General features: G+C 45.3%; 1 protein-coding gene across 1 annotated transcript in view; it reads right to left on the minus strand.

Annotated features, from left to right (window-relative positions):
- LOC131895374 (carcinoembryonic antigen-related cell adhesion molecule 1-like) overlaps positions 1–19,997 on the minus strand; it is a 349,579-nt gene extending 329,582 nt beyond the window's left edge. Inside the window, exons 1-4 of the mRNA XM_059245814.1 lie at positions 19,815–19,997; positions 18,657–19,016; positions 17,783–18,146; positions 12,503–12,705 (exon numbers count right to left, since the gene is read on the minus strand). Of these exons, the coding sequence (XP_059101797.1) occupies positions 12,503–12,705; positions 17,783–18,146; positions 18,657–19,016; positions 19,815–19,878 (991 nt within the window). The 5' untranslated portion in view covers positions 19,879–19,997. The remainder of the gene's footprint in view (positions 1–12,502; positions 12,706–17,782; positions 18,147–18,656; positions 19,017–19,814) is intronic.
- Between the last annotated feature and the right edge of the window lie 202 nt (positions 19,998–20,199).

Genomic DNA, 20,199 nt, shown 5'->3' on the forward strand with positions numbered 1-20,199 from the left:
CTATGTCTTTTTATAGGTGAATTAAGTCCATTGATATTGAGGGATATTAATGACCAGTGATTGTTCTTTCCTGTTATTTTTTGGTGGTGATGTGTGTGTGTACTTCTCTTCATTGGGGTTTACTGCTGTGGCTTTATCTATTGCCTGTGTTTTCTTTGGTGTATCTGACTTACTTAGGTTGGAATTTTCCTTCTAGTGCTTTCTGTAGGGCTGTGTTTGTGGATAAGTATTGTTTAAATCTGGCTTTGTCTTGGAATGTCTTGTTCACTCCATCTATGATGATTGAAAGTTTTGCTGGGTATATTAGTCTAGGCTGTCATCCATGGTCTCTTAGTGTCTGCATTACATCTGTCCAGGTCCTTCTGGCTTTCAAAGTCTCCATTGAGAAATCGGGTGTTATTCTGATGGGTTTGCCTTTATAATCACTTGACCTTTTTCCTTTGCTGCTCTTAATATTCTTTCTTTATTCTGTACATTTAGTTGTTATGTGGCGAGGAGACTTCTTGGGGGGGGGTCCAGTCTGTTTGGTGTTCTATAGGCTTCTTGTATCTTCATAGGCATTTCCTTCTTTAAGTTGGGAAAGTTTTCTTCTATGATCTTGTTGAATATATTTTCTGTGCCCTTGAGTTGGTATTCTTCTCCTTCTTCTACCCCTATTATTCGTAGGTTTGGTCTTTTCATGGTTCCCAAATTTCTTGGACATTTTGGTTCATGACTTTGTTGGCTTTAGTGTTTTCTTTGACTGATGAATCTATTTCTTCTACTGTATCTTCAACGCTAGAGATCCTCTCTTCCATCTCTTGCATTCTGTTGATTATACTTGCATCTGAAGTTCCCAATCATTTACTCAGATTTTCTATTTCCAGCATTCCCTCTGTTTGTGTCTTCTTCATTTTTTCTATTTCGCTTTTCAGGTCTTGGACTATTTCCTTCATTTGTTTCATTGATTTTTCTTGATTTTCTTTCAGTACTTCATTGTTTTCTTCCAGGACTTTATAGATTTCTTCTAATTTGTTTGCCCTTTCCTCTAGTTGTTTACAATGTTCTTCACATTTTTTTCTTTTCCTCTACACAAGCCTCTAGCTTCTTCATGATGTCATTCATAAGGCTGTTTTTTTCTGCTTCTTCCAATTTCTGGTGTTCAGGTCTAGGTGTTGGAGGAGGGCTAGGGCCTGGTGATGCTGTATTGCTATTCATTTTGTTGTATGTGTTTCTGCCTTGATGTCTACCCATCTCCTTGTGGTTCATTCTTGGCCTTATCCACATACTTGGTTCAGACAGAGCTGACAGATTCAGGAAGTCTCTCTCTCTTGTCCAGATGGGAGCTCTCTTGTCCAAATGGGAAGTCCAGGGCAGGATGGGAGCTCCTCTCTCTCTCTCTCTCTCTCTCTCTCTCTCTCTCTCTCTCTCTCTCTCTCCTCAGGAAGGGAAGTCCAGGGCAGGATGGGAGCTGGGGGCTGGCCTCTAAGTCTCAGGAAATGGCTGGGGTCTGGGCAGATGGGGGTGGGGGTAGGGCGTGGAGACTGCAAGGTCTGCCAGGGGTCTTGGAGAAGGGAATCCTTCCCAGTGGGGCTAGAAGGGAACCTGCCCGGTGGCCAGAACCTGGGCCCAAGTTGGGCAGGTCTTCCCTGGAGTGGCTGGTGCCCAGGGACGGGGTCCGGGCCCAGCTAGGGCACTCACCTGTGCTCCAGTATGGAAGTCCGGGGCAGGATGGGAGCTAGGGGCCAGCCTTTAAGTCTCAGTAGTTGTTGATCTTAATGCCTGTGCTAACAATGTTCCATGCAGGATATTGTCTCCTGTGTCTGTGAATTCAAGGCTATTTTCCACTTTCTTTTCTATCAGATTCAGTACATCTAGTTTTATGTTTCTTTTTGTTTGATTTTTTAAGACAGGGTTTTTGTGTGTGTGTTCCCTGGCTGTCCTGGAACTCTCTCTTTAGACAAGACACTTCTCCTCTGCCTCTGTCACCACAAGACCAATGAGTCATTGGGACATTTCTCCCATGGTCACAGTTTTGAGACTGGCTCTCCCACACCTGGGCTAACAGTAGTTTGTTTGTTTGTTTGTTTTTTGGTTTTTCAAGACAGGATTTCTCTTTCCTGGAACTAGCTCTGTAGACCAGGCTAGTCTTGAACTCACAGAAATCCACCTGCCTCTTCCTCCTGAGTGCTGGGACCAAAGCTATGTGCCAATGTGGGAGCCCACAACTGATTTAGTTTATTCTGAGCCTATAGAGTTCAGGCTTATTTGCTCCAAGGCTGTGAGAAAGTCCTGATTAGCCCACTAGAAGGAACACACTATCTAGCTAGATGCAGGCTGCTGATGCCAGCTAGAGATACACTGAGATAGAAAATGATACTGCCAGCTCCTTGACACAAAACAAGATAGATACTGGTTGAATGCCTGCACTGTGCAATGTTCTGTCTCTGTCCTTCAAAACTGTATATAAGACGGCTGTGAAATAAACTCGGAGCTATTCCAAACTGACTGGCAGACCGCTCAACTCTTTTCTGTCTTCTTCATGCATGCCTCTACTGAGCTGCCCAGCTGACTGTCGGCAGGCTCCGACATGCCACCACTGCCCAGCTCTTCTATTTTATATTATTTAAAAATTTTAAATTCGGGTAAGGATGGCCTTACTGCTGCAGAAGATTTTTGAGTACCTCTGAAACAATTCAGGGTCATGGTCCTTTGGAGAGATGTTATGTCAGGTCAATAGAACAGTCCAGATACAGTAATTCACTGGAGCCAAGGCTGTGTTTGTGTTTTTCCTCAAGGTGCTGCCCAGTGACCCTTTGCAATGAAAATATGGAAGTAGAGATGTGTGGACAAAGGGACAAATGAGTATATAGTGTGATTTGTTGGGTCCCAATAGAACTTCCTGACAGAGTCTATGCTGAAGGTGCTGTAGTTCTGGGATAGCTTCATCCTGTATGTGAACCCCAGACTCTGGCCATGGAAGAGCCAACAGATGGAGCTATCAGGGTCCTTTGAGAAGCTTATCAGGAGCACATAGTCCAGTTCTTTGACCTTGGTGTTGGTGACTTGGATGAAAGACAGAGTCACTGGCTCTGTGGATAAACAGTGGAGGGGACCAGTTGAGAGTCCTTCACCCTCAGATCTCAGTCAGCTCCCACAGCTCACAAAATGGCATGGCTCTCTGCAAGAGCACATGTTTGGATTTAAGACAGGGTGTGTAAGACAGAGCTGAATCTTCCTCCTCCCCAGATCTCCCACAGTGACCCCTGATTCAGGGTATTTGTGTAGATGCCATAATGGGCTTCACTTCAAACCACATGTCCAGATATCTCATGTAGGTGGTGTGTATATCCAATAGATTTTTGTGCAAATTCTTGCTCACACTTTCTGTGAGTGTGAACTTCAGATCCCTCCATGATGAAATAGCTTTCTGTATCTTTTTAACTAAATAATTTTTGGGCCATTCCTGACAGGTGTTTGATGTTGATTGACATGAATCAAGGAACCCTATAAAAAGGCTGAGTCTACAAAATAATCTAGATGACTGATGGTCACCTAAAAGGTCTCCATTAGGAGAGGCTGGAGATGTGACTGTGAACAGATAGCTTGAACCACCCACGGGCTGTGTGACCCTAACTCAGTGACTGTTTCCTGTCTCAGTTTCCCTGTAATAGGACACATGGTAAATGATCATTGCCATGCCTGCAAGTTAACCTTAAATGTGTTCTGACCTGACCTTCCACCAAGCAGTATCTGTTACTATTTGACTTCAGGAAATAATCCCTAGGCAGGACACCTGCAGGGCAAGGAGCTGCCATGTGGACATTTTTTCTTCTATCTCTTTAGGGCTCTTGACCTTCCTGTGAGGTCTCAGAAGACTATCAGAAGAGCTGCCTGTTTGCTTGTCCTACCTCTCCACCTATGTTGAGCACACTGAGTCTCAGGAGGAGATGCCCAGGAAAACTACCTCAGACATGGCTCTCAGAGGCTGACTGTCAGCAGCCTCCCAGTCTACAATCCATCATTGTCCCCTGTCAGCTCCAAAAGGAGGTCAAATTCAAATCCTGTCTACAAGCTTCCCAGGATTCTGGGTCCAGTCTACCACGGGGGCCTGGAGCAAAGCTTCCAGATGCTCATCTCTCTGTGAGACTCTTGTGGTTTCCTCAGCCAGGCCCTGCCTGAGTCCTGAAGGGTCTTTCTCAAGGCCATGTTCATGATGAGCATCTAAGACTCTGGGCAGAGTCTGACATGTCTGGGTTGCCTTACCTTATTCCTTCTCTGAGGGTAGATTCTTGATTTATTACTGTTTTCTCCACTGTGTGTCCTTTAATGCATGCTTGAACCACAATGTGGGGACCATAACACAGAGTCAACCCAGACTCACAACCCTATGTGTGAAGTAGGATTAGCTCCACCCACGGCCCAGAGGTTACAGAGAATTACTTACAGTGTACATGAAATTGCACAGATGCTTTCTTTTCATCAAAGTTTTCCATAGTCACACATAGCAAATAGACTCCCACACTTTCTGAATGACAATCTGGAAGAACAAGGATCCATTGGGGTATATCGTCTCTCTGCAGCTGGATACAAGCCCTGGTTCTATTTTACCTCTGGATATTACCAATTGTGCAATTTCATTCCTCTAATCAACACTTTTCCCCTTGTACCAGTGAAACTATGGCACTGTCGTTGGCAGAGTGTGGACAAGTAGAAGGACATTGTCCCCTTCAGTAACGTGGGGGAGGGACTGCCTGTACAGTGACTTGGTCAGTAGTGGAAGAGGTCCAGATTACAAGTGAGGCTAAGAGAGAAGAGAGAAAAGTCTATCAATATTAGGACCTTTGCATTTGCTAGAAATTTAAACCCTGAGTGCCTTCAACTCTCAGCCTTGGTGAGTGTGTTCTGTTGGGCCAGGTGAGCAACATCACCCCCATTCATCAGTACCCATAAATCTTAGAATGTATGAGACTATCTTCTTGGTATCTACACAGCTCACTCCTCACTGCCCTCAGATCCCTGCTCACACTCAGAATCTATGGTGAGTTTAGGCATGTGTTGTCTGACCTCCTCCTCCAAAGACTCTGTACCTTCATTTTCTGACTTTTCCCTGCTCTGTTTCTTCTGAAGTGCTTGTCAACCCCTGAAGCACCTTCTAGATGTCCTTGCTGCTCTATCTTCCTGACCAATAATAACAGGGATTTGTGAGGAGGACTAGTTTGATTTTGGTTTAAACCCACTGCCTTGGACAGGCTCAGACACCTGTGAGCACATCAGCGTCCTAGAGCCTGGGGTTTATTTGCAGATTTCTCAGGGTCCTATGAAATGATGCTGTTGTTTACTCACCCCAGTTTGAGTGTTTCTTGGAGAAACACCCTGACAGAGGTGTGAATATCTTTAGGATACAGTTGCCAGTGCTAATAAACAAAGACTAAGGTCCTTGTGCATTCATAGAGATCCACCTGTCTCTACCTTTGGTGTGCTGGGGTTAAAGGCATGCAGCACCATGCTCCGTGTCCATGGTGTTTTATGATGAGATTAACATGCATCCATCACCAAGCTGGCTATATTTGTATCTTGAGCCATGTTTTTCTCCTTGTGACTGTTACCCATTTTACACACTATTGATAAAGAAACTGCCCCTACCCCCAACATTATGGAGTAAAAAGGGAGAAGAGGTCACTCATGGATTATGTGCAACTGGTTTGGGTTACTCTTCTTGGAACTGACAGAATTGGAGACTTCACCCTAATATCTCCAGAAACAACCCTCCTGACAGGGTCTATGCTGAGGGTGCTGTTGTTCTGGAACAGCATCAACCTGTTCATGAGGCACAGACTCTGGCCATTGAAGAGCCACCTGATGGAGATCCCCAAGTGTTTTGAGAAGTAGGTCAGGAGCACAGAGTCCAGGTCATTGAATGTGGTGTTGGTGGCTTGGATGAAAGGGAGAGTCACTGGCTCTATGGATAAACAGTGGGCAGGACCAGCTAAGAGTCCTTCACCCTCAGAAATCCCAGCCAGGTCACAGGGCCCACAGAATGAGTGGAACTGCTGCAAGATCATATGTTTGTGCTCAAGATATGATCTGTAAGGAGAAATCTAAATCTTCCTCCTAACCAGATGGCCAAAGTGACCCCTGAATCAGGGTATTTGTCTAGATACCACACTGGGAGACTCTTCAACTCCCAAGTCCAGATATCTCATGAGGGTGGGTTTCCCTTTGATTTTTGTGCAAATTCTTGCTCACACTTTCTGTGGGTGTGAACAGTCAGGTCCCTCCTTTATAAAAATGACCTCCTGTTTCTTTTTCATTTAATAATTTGATGGGGTTAAAATGGCCCAGCTAATGTTAAAAGTGTAAAGCCTAGACCTCAGAACTGGGAGAAATCCCAAACTGAAGAATTTCTGTTTGAAGAAAAGTTTTATTTCCTGCCCCAGAGGTATGGATTAAATACCACAGAGAAGAAGGGAATAATCACAGTGCTGACCACAGCCTGCCACTCTAATTGTCAATATTCACTTTTTTCAAACTGGGTCTAACTGTACAGCCTTGGCTACCTTGGAATTTGCTATTCAGACCAGCCTGTCCTCAAAGTCACACTATCTACATGTCTCTCCCTCTTCAGTGCTGACATTAAAGGTGTGGACCATCACACTCAGCTGACATTTTTTTTTGAACCTTGGAAAGAGTAAGCAAAAGAGCATCATCAACTGGTCAGTGACATGGTTCACCCTGATGCAGAACAGGGCTCCCAGGCACCCTCTCCACCCACTCTTCCCATCCTACAGAGTCAGAGCTGAGCCAGCCACCAGTGAGACAGGAGCAGAGCAAGCTGGGAGCAGAGCTCTGGACTGCTGGTCCCCATCTGTGGGGAATTCTCTCCTCCAATTTGGAGAAAATCATGTGAGCACAGTTGGAAGCCCTGAGTATTCCTTGTAGGTCATGGAGTTCATAAAAAGAAATTGGATGGAGGACACAGGAAGGCTTGTGTTAGTCACAGAAAGAAATCATGCCTTTGAGGCTCTCTCTCACTTGGAAAGTCCCTCACAAAACATGAGGCCTTCCAAGGCTGGCAGAACCTCCTGCTCATATTCCAAGCTCCATTTCTATCAGCCAGGAGAACTCTGAGAAGCAGGAGACCATTAGACATATGGATGGAGCAGGACACTGGGAGATGATTGAGTTTTGCTTGTACTCATAGATATGGGCTGGAAATTAAATGCTTCAACATCTTCCCAGGAAGCCAAAGACTCCACTCCAAACCTGGTCCTGATATTTCAGAGATCCACCTACTAAAGACTGTAGTGTTCTTGACTGTGGTCCTATTTACTCCAGGGAAAAAGTTATAGATGGGGTAGGTATAGGATCTACTATTATTAGTATTGATGTTGGGGATAAAGAGCTCTTGGGAGGATGACTGGAGCTCTCCATTGACAAACCGAGAGTATTGTGCAGGTGGGTAAGCATCTGTGTGGCAGGAGATGTGAGGTTTGTCCTTGAATGGAAATGAATATTTGAGGGGGATATGATGGTGACATCTGGACCATGTGGAGCAAACAGAACAAAGCTACATGTGATGTCAGCAGAGGGAAGGAGAAATCCTGGTCTGTAGAAGGACATAGTATCTCTTTGAGCTGTGCTTTAACCTTAGTTGAACAGATCTCACCCAGAGCTGGGGTGTAGATTAGTAGAAGAGCATTCACAGAGCATAAACAAGCCCTGATCCATCTTCACCAGGACACATGAATCATCCGCACTGCACACTCTTGTGTGCACTGAGCCTGAGTCTAACATGTCCCATGTCTCCATCACTCTAAGTCTCTCTAGGCAGGGAGAGTCCCTCCAGCCCATTCTAGCTCAATGCTGGGAGTGGCTACATGTGCTTGGGCTGGGCCAGGATGCCCAGGCCTACCTAGGTATCTGCATGGTGGGTCTGTTTCATGACCCCTAGAGGACCGAGTATGGTAGATTTAGCCCTCTGTATCTCAGCAGTTGTAGCCAGGATGAAACAGAAAATACTCACAGGTAATGTTCATAGAGAATGGGTCAGTTCGAGAGGTGCTCACTGGAGTCTGTCTTTCACACTCGTAGGGTCCTGTGTCAGTCCTCACAACACTGAGTGAAGTGAGAGTCCTGTGGCCCCCAGACAGCTTCAGCCTGTCCTCTTCTGAGAGGCTTTGGCCATTTACCCTCTACAAGTTGGTTATATTCTGAGTCTTAGGCCAACACATTAATGCTACTGGAGACCCCTCCCAGGTATAGAAATTCTTGCTTGTGATTTTGGGCTTGGGTAGCAGTGCTGTGCTGACCACAGACAGAAGATTGACCTGTGTGGTACCTCTGATTCTTGCAGGGGAGTTTTTCAACCTGGGATAGTCTCTTAACTCCTAGCCAACCCAGATCCTTAAAGAATCAGGTGAGAAGCAAATTACAGGCAGATGGAGTAGCTGAGTGCTCAGAGACAATGGCGTCTCCTGTGCTGTGTATGGTAGAAGCAAGGGCTTTCTCATGAGTGAACTGAGCTGCAGTGTTTGGTAATGGACAGACTCTAGACTTGGAATCAGAGACCTCAATTTATCTTGTGGTCCTCACTGACCCATTGAACACCTTGAGACACAAGGTTTGTGTCCCTCCAGCTGCACTGACCTCCCCCTACACAGTGTAGACCAACACCCTCCAAGCCTTTGCTGTTCAGGGCTGTCCTGTAGATGGTTCATGATTAGTCTTTTCATTGATCTTCTCAGAGAAACCTGACAGCCTGTCATAGATCTCACACACATCACACAGGATCTGTCTGGCATTGAGATAGGGCTCAGCCACAGGTGAACCATTCTTGTCAGGTATTTGATGTTGATTGACATGAGTCAGGGATCCGTCAAAGAAGCCTGAGTCTACAAAATGATCTAAAAGGCTGTAAGTCACCTAGTAATGTCTCCAGGTGGGGAGGCTGTAGATGTGGCTGTGGACAGATAGCTTGTGCCACCCATGGCCTATGTGACCCTGACTCAGTGACTGTTTCTTGTTTCAGTTTCCCTGTAATAGGACACATGGTAAATGATCATCGCCATGCCTGCAAGTTAACCTTAAATGTGAACAATGACCTGACCTTCCACCAAGAAGTGTCTGTTAGTGTTTGCCTGCAGGAAATAATCCCAGAGGACAAGGAGCTGCCTTTTCTATACTTACACCCCTGCTATCACTCTTGACCTCCCTAGGAGGTCTGAGAACCATCGATTAGCTAGCTTATTGGCTTTCATACTTCTCCACCTATGCTGAGCACACTGATTCTCAGGAGGAGATGCCAGGTGACCTACCTCAGACATGGCTCTCAGAGGCTGACTGTCAGCAGGCTCCCAGCCTACAATCCATCATTGTCCCCTGTGAGCTCCAACAGGAGATCAAATTCAAACCCAGTCTACAACCATCCCAGGATTCCTGGTCCAGTCTGGTATGGAGTTCTTAAACAAATCCTCAGGTGCTCATCTCTCTGTGAGACTCTCATGGTTTCCTCAGCCAGGCCCTGCCTGAGTCCTGAAGGGTCTTTCTCAAGGCCATGTTCATGGTGAGTATCTAAGACTTGGGCAAAGTCTGATGTGCCTGGGCTCAGTTACCCCAACCTCTCTTCTCAGATCCAAGTGAGGCATCCTGATTTATGGCTGTTTTTTCCACACATTAATGTGTGTCCTTTACTGAATGCTTGAACCACCATGCACAGAGTCATCCAGGACTGACATTCCTATGTGTGAAGTAGGATTGGCTCCACCCACGACCCAGAGCGCTGGAGTCCATGTCCTGTGGGCTTCTGTGCCACAGGATGGAGGTGTGAAGTCGGTGAAGAATGAAAAGTAGGACCACTGTTTGCCTTTCAAAGTGATGGTCCCAACTAGCTCAGGCCGTCTTTATTATACAAGTTCTAATGCATTCAAGCATGAGCAATTTCTAATCATTTCTCTTTAATCATTTCCCAAGAATCATTCACATTCATTCATTTTAGTTCTCTTCTTCATCCTACTCCCTTGACGTCATTGGCCTTTACCCCATATCATTATAGTGCAAGCCAAATGATTAGATCTCCTTCATAGTGTGCCCTAGCCAGCAACAAACACGCTGGTACAAAGTAAGAGATTTAAGCCCTGAGATTACTTCTTAACAATATGATACTTTCATATTATTGTAATCTCCTGAGTGTATTGTTACGTCTAGGATATCATGTTCAGGTGTTTGCCAATTTCTAAGTAATCTGTATATACCTTTCATGTGGACTACAGTTATAATCCTATTCTTTATAAGTCCTCAAAAGAGGAATGATTAATATCTAACTCTTTAACTGCTGGGACTAAATATCTATTCTTCCTGGCAATTTCTGCATGTGCTTTTCTTTTAAGGGAACTGGAAGTTTTAGATTACTCTATTGATGTTTGACATTAGAAAAATATCTGAGTTTTCATGTCCTGGCGCCAGAGGAATGTCTGACATTTCATGTCCTATATCTTTTCCTCATATATTCCTTAAAGATTTTAAAGTCACCATTAAGAAACTGTTTTTTCACCCTCTGGATAAGTGAGACATTTGATTAGCTTGAACTGTTTGGGAGGCACCCAGGCAATGGACCTGTCCTCAGTGGCTGTTTGGAACCTGGGGCTTATGCAGGGACACTTCACTTAGCCTGGGAGGAGGGGACTGGACCTGCCTGGACTGAATCTACCAGGTTGAGCTGAATCCCCAGGGGAGTCCTTGCCCTGGAGGAGATGGGAATGGGGGGTGTGCTGGGGGGAATAAGAGGGGGGAGGAAAGGGGAATCCGAGGATGATATAAAAAATTAAATTAAATTATAAAATAAATAAATAAAAAAGAAAGAAACCGCTTTTCAAGTTCTTACATTTTTTTGGAGTATGTTTATCTCTTTCTAGAGTTGAATAAGCAATAATCATTAACCTTAATGAGTTCTTCCTGTTCTCTCAGGATGACTCCAAAGGTATCCAGAGGCCACCAGAGACACTGTTTCTGTAACAGATCAGAGCTTTTGTTCCCAGAAATCATGGGCAAATTCAAAACTAACAAAGCAAATCTAAGGGTTCCCATAGGAATGAGCATAGCCAAAGTTAGAGAGGCCTGAAGCCCATGAGCTCCCTAGGATCAGCAGAGAAGAATGCAGTATTGTTTCCATAGGTCTTTCCAAATTGATGAGTTTCTCAAAAGTGCCTTGCCTTCTAAAGAGCTCCATTTGAAAAATATTTATGTGCCTTTTCCAGGGGCGACAGCATGGCTTTGGCCACCAGAAGTTACAGAGAATTACTTAGGGTGTACAGGAAACTGCACAGATGCTTTCTTTTCATCAAAGTTTTCTATAGTCAGACTCCTGCATCTTTCTGAGTGACATTCAGGAAGAGCGAGGATCCATTGAGGTATAGTGTCTCTCTGCAGCTGGATACAGGCCCTGGTTCTAGTTTACCTCTGGATATTACCAATCGTGCAATTTCATTCCTCTGATCAACACTTTTCCCCTTGTACCAGTGAAAAAATGGGGCGTCGCTGGACAAGTAGAAGGACGTTGTCCCCTTCAGCAACGTGTGATGGAACTGCTTCCACAGTGACTTGGGCAGTGGTGGGAGAGGTCCAGCAGGGTACAAGTGAGGCTAAGAGGGAAGAGAGAAAAGTCTTTCAATATTAGGACTTTCCATTTGGTAGAAATTTGAACCCTGAGTGCCTTCAACTCTCAGCCTTGGTGTGTGTATGTCCTATTGGGGCGAGGTCAGCAGCATCACCCCCATTCATCAGTACCCATAAATCTTAGAATGTATGAGACTGTCTTCTTGGTGTCTACACAGCTCACCCCTCACTGCCCTCAGATCCCTGCTCACACTCAGAATCTATGGTGAGTGTAGCATGTCTTGTCTGACCTTCTTCTCTAAAGACTCTGTGCCTTCATTTTCTGACCTTTCCGTGCTCTGTTTCCTCTGAAGTGCTTGTCAACCCATGAGCCCACTTTCTAGATGTTCTTGCTGCTCTATCTTCCTGTCCAGTGTTACTAGGGCTTTGTGAGAAGGACTAGTTTGATTTTGGTTTAAAGCCCGCTACCTGGAATAGGCTCAGATACCTGTGAGCAAATCAGTGTCCCAGAGCCTGGGGTTTATTGGCAGATTTCTCAGGGTCCTATGTAATGATGCTGTTGTTTATTCACCCAGTTTGAGTTTGACTTGAAGAGTCACCATGACAGAGATGTGAATGTCTTTTGGATACAGTTGCCAGTGCTAATAAACGAAGACTAAGGTCCTTGTGCATTCATAGAGATCCACCTGTCTCTACCTTTGGTGTGCTGGGGTTAAAGGCATGCAGACTGTGTTCAGCTTGCTTTTTGTGTTATCATGTGATTAACATGCATCCATCACCAAGCTGGCTGTATTTGTATCTTGAGCCATGTTTTTCTCCTTGTGACTTTGACCCATTCTGCACTCTGTTAATAAAGAAACTACCCCCACCCCCAACACTATGGAGTAACAAGGGAGCAGAGGTCACTTACCTATTATGTCCAGCTGGATGGGGTCACTCCTTTTGGAACTGACTGGATTGGATACCTCCCACTGATAGACTCCAGAATCCTCCCTCCTGACAGGGTCTATGCTTAGGGTGCTGTTGTTCTGGGACAGCTTTATCCTGTTCATGAGGCCCAGATTCTGGCCATTGAAGAGCCACCTGATGGAGATTCCCCATGTCTTTGGAGAAGCAGATCAGGAATACAATGTCCAGGTCATTAAATGTGGTGGTTTTGGTGACTTGGATGAAAGGCAGAGTCACTGGCTCTATGGATGAACAGTGGAGGGGGCCAGCTAAGAGTCTTTCACCCTCAAACATCTGAGCCAGCTTACAGGGCCCACAGAATGAAGGGGTCCTCTGCAAGATCACATGTTTGGGTTCAAGATAGGGTCTGTAAGGAGAAAGCTGAATCTTCCTCCTACCCAGATCACCCATAGTGACCCCTGAATCAGGGTTTTTGTCTAGTTACCATGCTGGGTACCTCTTTAACCCACAAGTCCATAAATCTCATGGGGGGGTGTTTCTCATTGATTTTTATGCAAATTCTTGCTCACATTTTCTGTGAGTGTGAACAGTCAGGTCCCTCCTTTATAAAAATGACCTTCTGTTTCTTTTTCATTTAATAATTTGATGGGGTTAAGATGGCCCAGCTAATGTTAAAAATGTTAAAGCCTAGACCTCAGGACTGGAGGAAACCCCAAACTGAAGAATTCCTGTTAAAAGAAAAGTTTTATTTCCTGCCCCATGGATATGGATTAAATACCACAGAGAAGAAATGAATTATCACAGTGTTGACCACAGCCTGCCACTCTAATCCTCAATATTAATTTCTTTTTTTTGGAGACAAGGTCTCACTGTACAGTCTTGACTACCTTGGAATTTGCTATTCAGACCAGCCTGTCCTCAAACTCACACTATCTACATGTCTCTCCCTCTTCAGTGCTGGCATTAAAGGTGTGGACATTTGTTTTTTTGAACCTTGGAAAGAGTAAGCAAAAGAGCATCATCAACTGGTCAGTGACTTGGTTCACCCTGCCTCAGAACATGGCTCCCAGGCACCCTCTCCACCCACTCTTCCCATCCTACAGAGTCAGAGCTGAGCCAGCCACCAGTGAGACAGGAGCAGAGCAAGCTGGGAGCAGAGCTCTGGACTGCTGGTCCCCATCTGTGGGGAATTCTCTCCTCCAATTTGGAGAGAATCATGTGAGCACAGTTGGAAGCCCTGAGTATTCCTTGTAGGTCATGGAGTTCATAAAAAGAAATTGGATGGAGGACACAGGAAGGCTTGTGTTAGTCACAGAAAGAAATCATGCCTTTAAGGCTCTCCCTCACTTGGGAAGTCTCTCACACAACATGAGGCCTTCCAAGGCTGGCAGAACCTCCTGCTCACATTCCAAGCTCCATCTCTATCAGCCAGGAGAACTCTGAGAAGCAGGAGACCATTAGACATATGGATGGAGCAGGACACTGGGAGATGATTGAGTTTTGCTTGTACCCATAGACATGGGCTGGAAATTAAATGCTTCAATGTCTTCCCAGGAAGCCAAAGACTCCACTCCAAACCTGGTGCTGATATTTCAGAGGTCCACTTACTAAAGACTGTAATGTTCTTGACTGTGGTCCTATTTACTCCAGGGAAAAAGTTATAGACGAGGCAGGTATGGAATCCTCTATTATTAGTATTGATGTTGGGGATAAAGAGCTCTTGGGAGGATGACTGGAGCTCTCCATTGACAAACTGAGAGTTTTGTCAATGTGACAGGAGATGTGAGGTTTGTCCTTGAATGGAAATGAATTTTGAGGGGGATATGATGGTGACATCTGGACCATGTGGAGCAAACAGAACAAAGCCACACGTGATGTCAGCAGAGGGAAGGGGAAATACTGGTCTGTAGAAGGACATAGTATCTCTTTGAGCTGTGCTATAACCTTAGTTGAACAGATCTCACCCAGAGCTGGGATGTAGATTAGTAGAAGAGCATTCACAGAGCATAAACAAGCCCTGATCCATCTCCACCAGGACACACGAATCATCCGCACTGCACACTCTTGTGTGCACTGAGCCTGAGTCTGACATGTCCCCTGTCTCCATCACTCTAAGTCTCTCTATGCAGGGAGAGTCCCTCCGGCCCATTCTAGCTCAATGCTGGGAGTGGCTACATGTGCTTGGGCTGGGCCAGGATGCCCAGGCCTACCTAGGTATCTGAATGGTGGGTCTGTTTCATGACCCCTAGAGGACCGAGTATGGTAGATTTAGCCCTCTGTATCTCAGCAGTTGTAGCCAGGATGAAACAGAAAATACTCACAGGTAATGTTCATAGAGAATGGGTCAGTTCGAGAGGTGCTCACTGGAGTCTGTCTTTCACACTCGTAGGGTCCTGTGTCAGTCCTCACAACACTGAGTGAAGTGAGAGTCCTGTGGCCCCCAGACAGCTTCAGCCTGTCCTCTTCTGAGAGGCTTTGGCCATTTACCCTCTACAAGTTGGTTATATTCTGAGTCTTAGGCCAACACATTAATGCTACTGGAGACCCCTCCCAGGTATAGAAATTCTTGCTTGTGATTTTGGGCTTGGGTAGCAGTGCTGTGCTGACCACAGACAGAAGATTGACCTGTGTGGTACCTCTGATTCTTGCAGGGGAGTTTTTTAACCTGGGATAGTCTCTTAACTCCTAGCCAACCCAGATCCTTAAAGAATCAGTGAGAAGCAAATTACAGGCAGATGGAGTAGCTGAGTGCTCAGAGACAATGGCGTCTCCCGTGCTATGTATGGTAGAAGCAAGGGCTTTCTCATGAGTGAACTGAGCTGCAGTGTTTGGTGATGGACAGACTCCAGACTTGGAATCAGAGACCTCAATTTATCTCGTGGTCCTCACTGACCCATTAGACACCTTGAGACACAAGGTTCGTGTCCCTCCAGCTGCACTGACCTCCTCTACACAGTGTAGACCAACACCCTCCAAGCCTTTGCTGTTCATGGCTGTCCTATAGATGGTTCATGATTAGTCTTTTCATTGATCTTCTCTAAGAAACCTGACAGCCTGTCATAGATCTCACACACATCACACAGGATCTGTCTGGCATTGATATAGGGCACAGCCACAGGTGAACCATTCTTGTCAGGTATTTGATGTTGATTGACATGAGTCAGGGATCCGTCAAAGAAGCCTGAGTCTACAAAATGATCTAAAAGACTATAAGTCATCTAGTAATGTCTCCAGGTGGGGAGGCTGTAGATGTGGCTGTGGACAGATAGCTTGTGCCACCCATGGCCTATGTGACCCTGACTCAGTGACTGTGTTTCCTGTCTCAGTTTCCGTATAATAGGACACATGGTAAATGATCATTGCCATGCCTGCAAGTTAACCTTAAATGTGAACAATGACCTGACCTTCCACCAAGAAGTGTCTGTTAGTGTTTGCCTGCAGGAAATAATCCCAGAGGACAAGGAGCTGCCTTTTCTATACTTACACCCCTGCTATCACTCTTGACCTCCCTAGGAGATCTGAGAACCATCGATTAGCTAGCTTATTGGCTTTCATACTTCTCCACCTATGCTGAGCACACTGATTCTCAGGAGGAGACACCCAGGTGACCTACCTCAGACATGGCTCTCAGAGGCTGACTGTCAGCAGGCTCCCAGCCTACAATCCATCATTGTTCCCTGTGAGCTCCAACAGGAGATCAAATTCAAACCCAGTCTACAACCATCCCAGGATTCCTGGTCCAGTCTGGCATGGAGTTCTTGAGCAAATCTTCAGGTGCTCATCTCTCTGTGAGACTCTCATGGTTTCCTCAGCCAGGCCCTGCCTGAGTCCTGAAAGGTCTTTCTCAAGGCCATGTTCATGGTGAGTATCTAAGACTTGGGCAAAGTCTGATGTGCCTGGGCTCAGTTACCCCAACCTCTCTTCTCAGATCCAAGTGAGGCATCCTGATTTATGGCTGTTTTTTCCACACATTAATGTGTGTCCTTTACTGAATGCTTGAACCACCATGTGGGGACCACAACCTTGAGTCATCCAGGATTGACAACCCTATGTGTGAAGTAGGATTAGCTCCACCCACGACCCAGAGTGCTGGAGTCCATGCCAGTGGGCTTCTGTGCCACAGGATGGAGGTGTGAAGTCGGTGAAGAATGAAAAGTAGGACCACTGTTTGCCTTTCAAAGTGATGGTCCCAACTAGCTCAGGCCGTCTTTATTATACAAGTTCTAATGTATTCAAGTATGAGCAATTTCTAATCATTTCTCTTTAATCATTTCCCAAGAATCATTCACATTCATTCATTTTAGTTCTCTTCTTCATCCTACTCCCTTGACGTCATTGGCCTTTACCCCATATCATTATAGTGCAAGCCAAATGATTAGATCTCCTTCATAGTGTGCCCCAGCCAGCAACAAACACGCTGGTACAAAGTAAGAGATTTAAGCCCTGAGATTACTTCTTAACAATATGATACTTTCATATTGTTGTAATCTCCTGAGTGTATTGTTACATCTAGGATATCATGTTCAGGTGTTTGCCAATTTCTAAGTAATCTGTATATACCTTTCATGTGGACTACAGTTATAATCCTATTCTTTATAAGTCCTCAAAAGAGGAATGATTAATACCTAACTCTTTAACTGCTGGGACTAAATATCTATTCTTCCTGGCAATTTCTGCATGTGCTTTTCTTTTAAGGGACCTGGGAGTTTTAGATACCTTTACTGATTTTTTGACATTAGAAAAATATCTAAGTTTTCATGTCCTGGCGCCAGAGGAATGTCTGACATTTCATGTCCTATATCTTTTCATCATATGTTCCTAAAAGATTTTAAGGTCACCTTTAAGAAACCGTTTTTCAAGTTCTTTAGTTCTTTGGAGTATGTTTATCCCTTTCTGGAGTTGAATAAGCAAAACACATTGAATTTAGTGAGTTCCTCCTGTTCACTCAGAATGACTCCAAAGGCATCCAGAGGCCACCAGAGACAATCTTTCTGTAACAGATCAGCTTTGTTTCCAGAAATCACAGGCAAAATCACAATTAACAAAGTAAAACTAAGATATACCACAAGAAGAAGCATAGCTCAAAGTTAGAGAGGCCTGAAGCTCGTGAGCTCCCTAGGATCAGCACAGAGGAATGTAGTATTGTTTCTATAGGTCTTTCCAAATGGATGGGATTCTCTAAAGTGCCTTGCCTTCTAAAGAGCTCCATTTGAAAAACATTTATGTGCCTTTTCCAAGGGTGACAGCGTGGCTTCGGCCACCAGAAGTTACAGAGAATTACTTAGGGTGAACCTTAAATTGCACAGATGCTTTCTTTTCATCAAAGTTTTTCATAGTCACACGAAGCAAATAGACTCCTGCATCTTTCTGAGTAACGTTCTGGAAGAACAAGGATCCTTTGGGGTATAGTGTCTCTCTGCCACTGTATACAGGCCCTCGTTCTAGTTTACGTCTGGGTATTACCAATCGCGCAATTTCATTCCTCTGATCAACATTTTTCCCCTTGTACCAGTGAAAGAATGGGGCTGTTGCTGGCAGATTGTGGACAAGTAGAAGGACGTTGTCCCCTTCAGCAATGTGTGATGGAACTACTTCCACAGTGACTTTGTCAGTGTTGATGGAGGTCCCATAGGTTACAAGTGAGGCTAAGAGAGAAGAGAGAAAAGTCTATCAAAAGACTGTCAGCAGGCTCCCAGCCTACAATCCATCATTGTCCCCCATCTGCTCCAACAGCAGGTCAAATTCAAACCCAGTCTACAACCATCCCAGGATTCCTGGTCCAGTCTGGCATGGAGTTCTTGAACAAAGCTTCAGGTGTTCATCTCTCTGTGAGACTCTCATGGTTTCCTCAGCCAGGCCCTGCTTGAGTCCTGAAGTGTCTTTCTCAAGGCCATGTGCATGATGAGCACCTAAGACCCTGGTCAGAGTCTGACATGCCTGGGCTCAGTTACCTCATCCCCTCTTCTCTGAGGGTGGATTGAAGTGAGGCATCCTGATTTATTGCTGCTTTTTTCCACATTTTAGTGTGTGTCCTTTACCCAATGCTTGATTCACCATATGGGGACCTTAACACAGAGCCATCTAGGACTGACATTCCTATGTGTGAAGGAGGCTTAGCTCCACTCAGGACCCAGAAGTTACAGAGAATTGCTTACCCTCTACATGAAACTGCACAGATGCTTTCTCTTCATCAAAGTTTTTCATAGTCACACGTAGCAAATAGACTCCTGCATCTTTTTGAGTGACATTCAGGAAGAACAAGGATCCATTGGGGAATATTATCTCTCTGCCGCTGTACACAGTCCCCGGTTCTATTTTACCTCTGGATATTACCAATCGTGCAATTTCATTCCTCTGATCAACATTTTTCCCCTTGTACCAGTGAAAAAATGGGGCTGTTGCTGGCAGATTGTGGACAAGTAGAAGGACGTTGTCCCCTTCAGCAACATGTGATGGAACTGCTTCCACAGTGACTTGGGCAGTGGTGGGAGAGGTCCAGTAGGGTACAAGTGAGGCTAAGAGGGAAGAGAGAAAAGTCTTTCAATATTAGGACTTTCCATTTGGTAGAAATTTGAACCCTGAGTGCCTTCAACTCTCAGCCTTGGTGTGTGTGTGTCCTATTGGGGCAAGGTCAGCAGCATCACCCCCATTCATCAGTACCCATAAATCTTAGAATGTATGAGACTGTCTTCTTGGTGCCTATACAGCTCACCCCTCACTGCCCTCAGATCCCTACTCATACTCAGAATCTTTGGTGAGTGTAGCATGTCTTGTCTGACCTCCTCCTCTAAAGACTCTGTGCCTTCATTTTCTGACCTTTCCCTGCTCTGTTTCTTCTGAAGTGCTTGTGAAACCCTGGGCCCACTTTCTAGATGTCCTTTCTGCTCTGTCTTCCTGCCCAGTAGTAGGAGGGCTTTTGAAGAGGACTTGTTCTTTTTGGTTTTCATCTCTCTACCAAAAACAGGTTCAGATACCTGTGAGCAAATGTGTTCCCCAAAGCCTAGGTTTTTGCAAATATCTCTGGTCCTATGCAATGATGCTGTTGTTTACTGGCCTCAGTTTGAGTTTTACTTGAAGAGTCACTCTGACAGAGGTGTGAATGTCAGTCTTCAGGATACAGTGGCCAGTGCTGATATACTTACAATGAGAAATAACTGAGTTTTTCCTCCCCACACACCAATTTCTATCCACCAACAGCTTCCTGTTGCTCTCAGATTTCAAGATGTCACTTCTCAGGCTACTTCCCCCTCCCAGAAGACCCCATCCAGTCTCTGAGCTCCCCAACTCTCTATTCCCGAGTAATGTCTCCTCACCTGTGAGCAGGAGTCCCCTCCAGAAGACCTGTGCTTTGTGGAGAGGGGCTGAGGTGAGCTCCATAGTCTCTGCTGTGGGCTAGGCTCTTGTTCTGGAGAGGAGGTTTGTCTCTCAGGCTGCTGCCAAGCTGGACTCCTCTGGTGTCTGCTCTGCTTTTATTCCCAGACCTCAGCCTCCTCTCAGAGGAGGGCACTTCCTGGAGTCAGATGGGCTGGGGGTGGAGTTTGTATATGCACATTGGTCTGTTCTGTGAGTGTTGCCTCCCATCTTTCTATTCCTTTCTGGTTCAGTGTTCTGGAACATACTTTGAGCCTCAAGACTGAGAAATGTCTGTACCCCAAGAGAACAAGAGACCACTCCAAAGCTTTGTCCCTGAACTTCCTA

The sequence above is a fragment of the Peromyscus eremicus genome, chromosome 1 (genome assembly GCF_949786415.1).
Source record: "Peromyscus eremicus chromosome 1, PerEre_H2_v1, whole genome shotgun sequence".
Classification (NCBI taxonomy): domain Eukaryota; kingdom Metazoa; phylum Chordata; class Mammalia; order Rodentia; family Cricetidae; genus Peromyscus; species Peromyscus eremicus.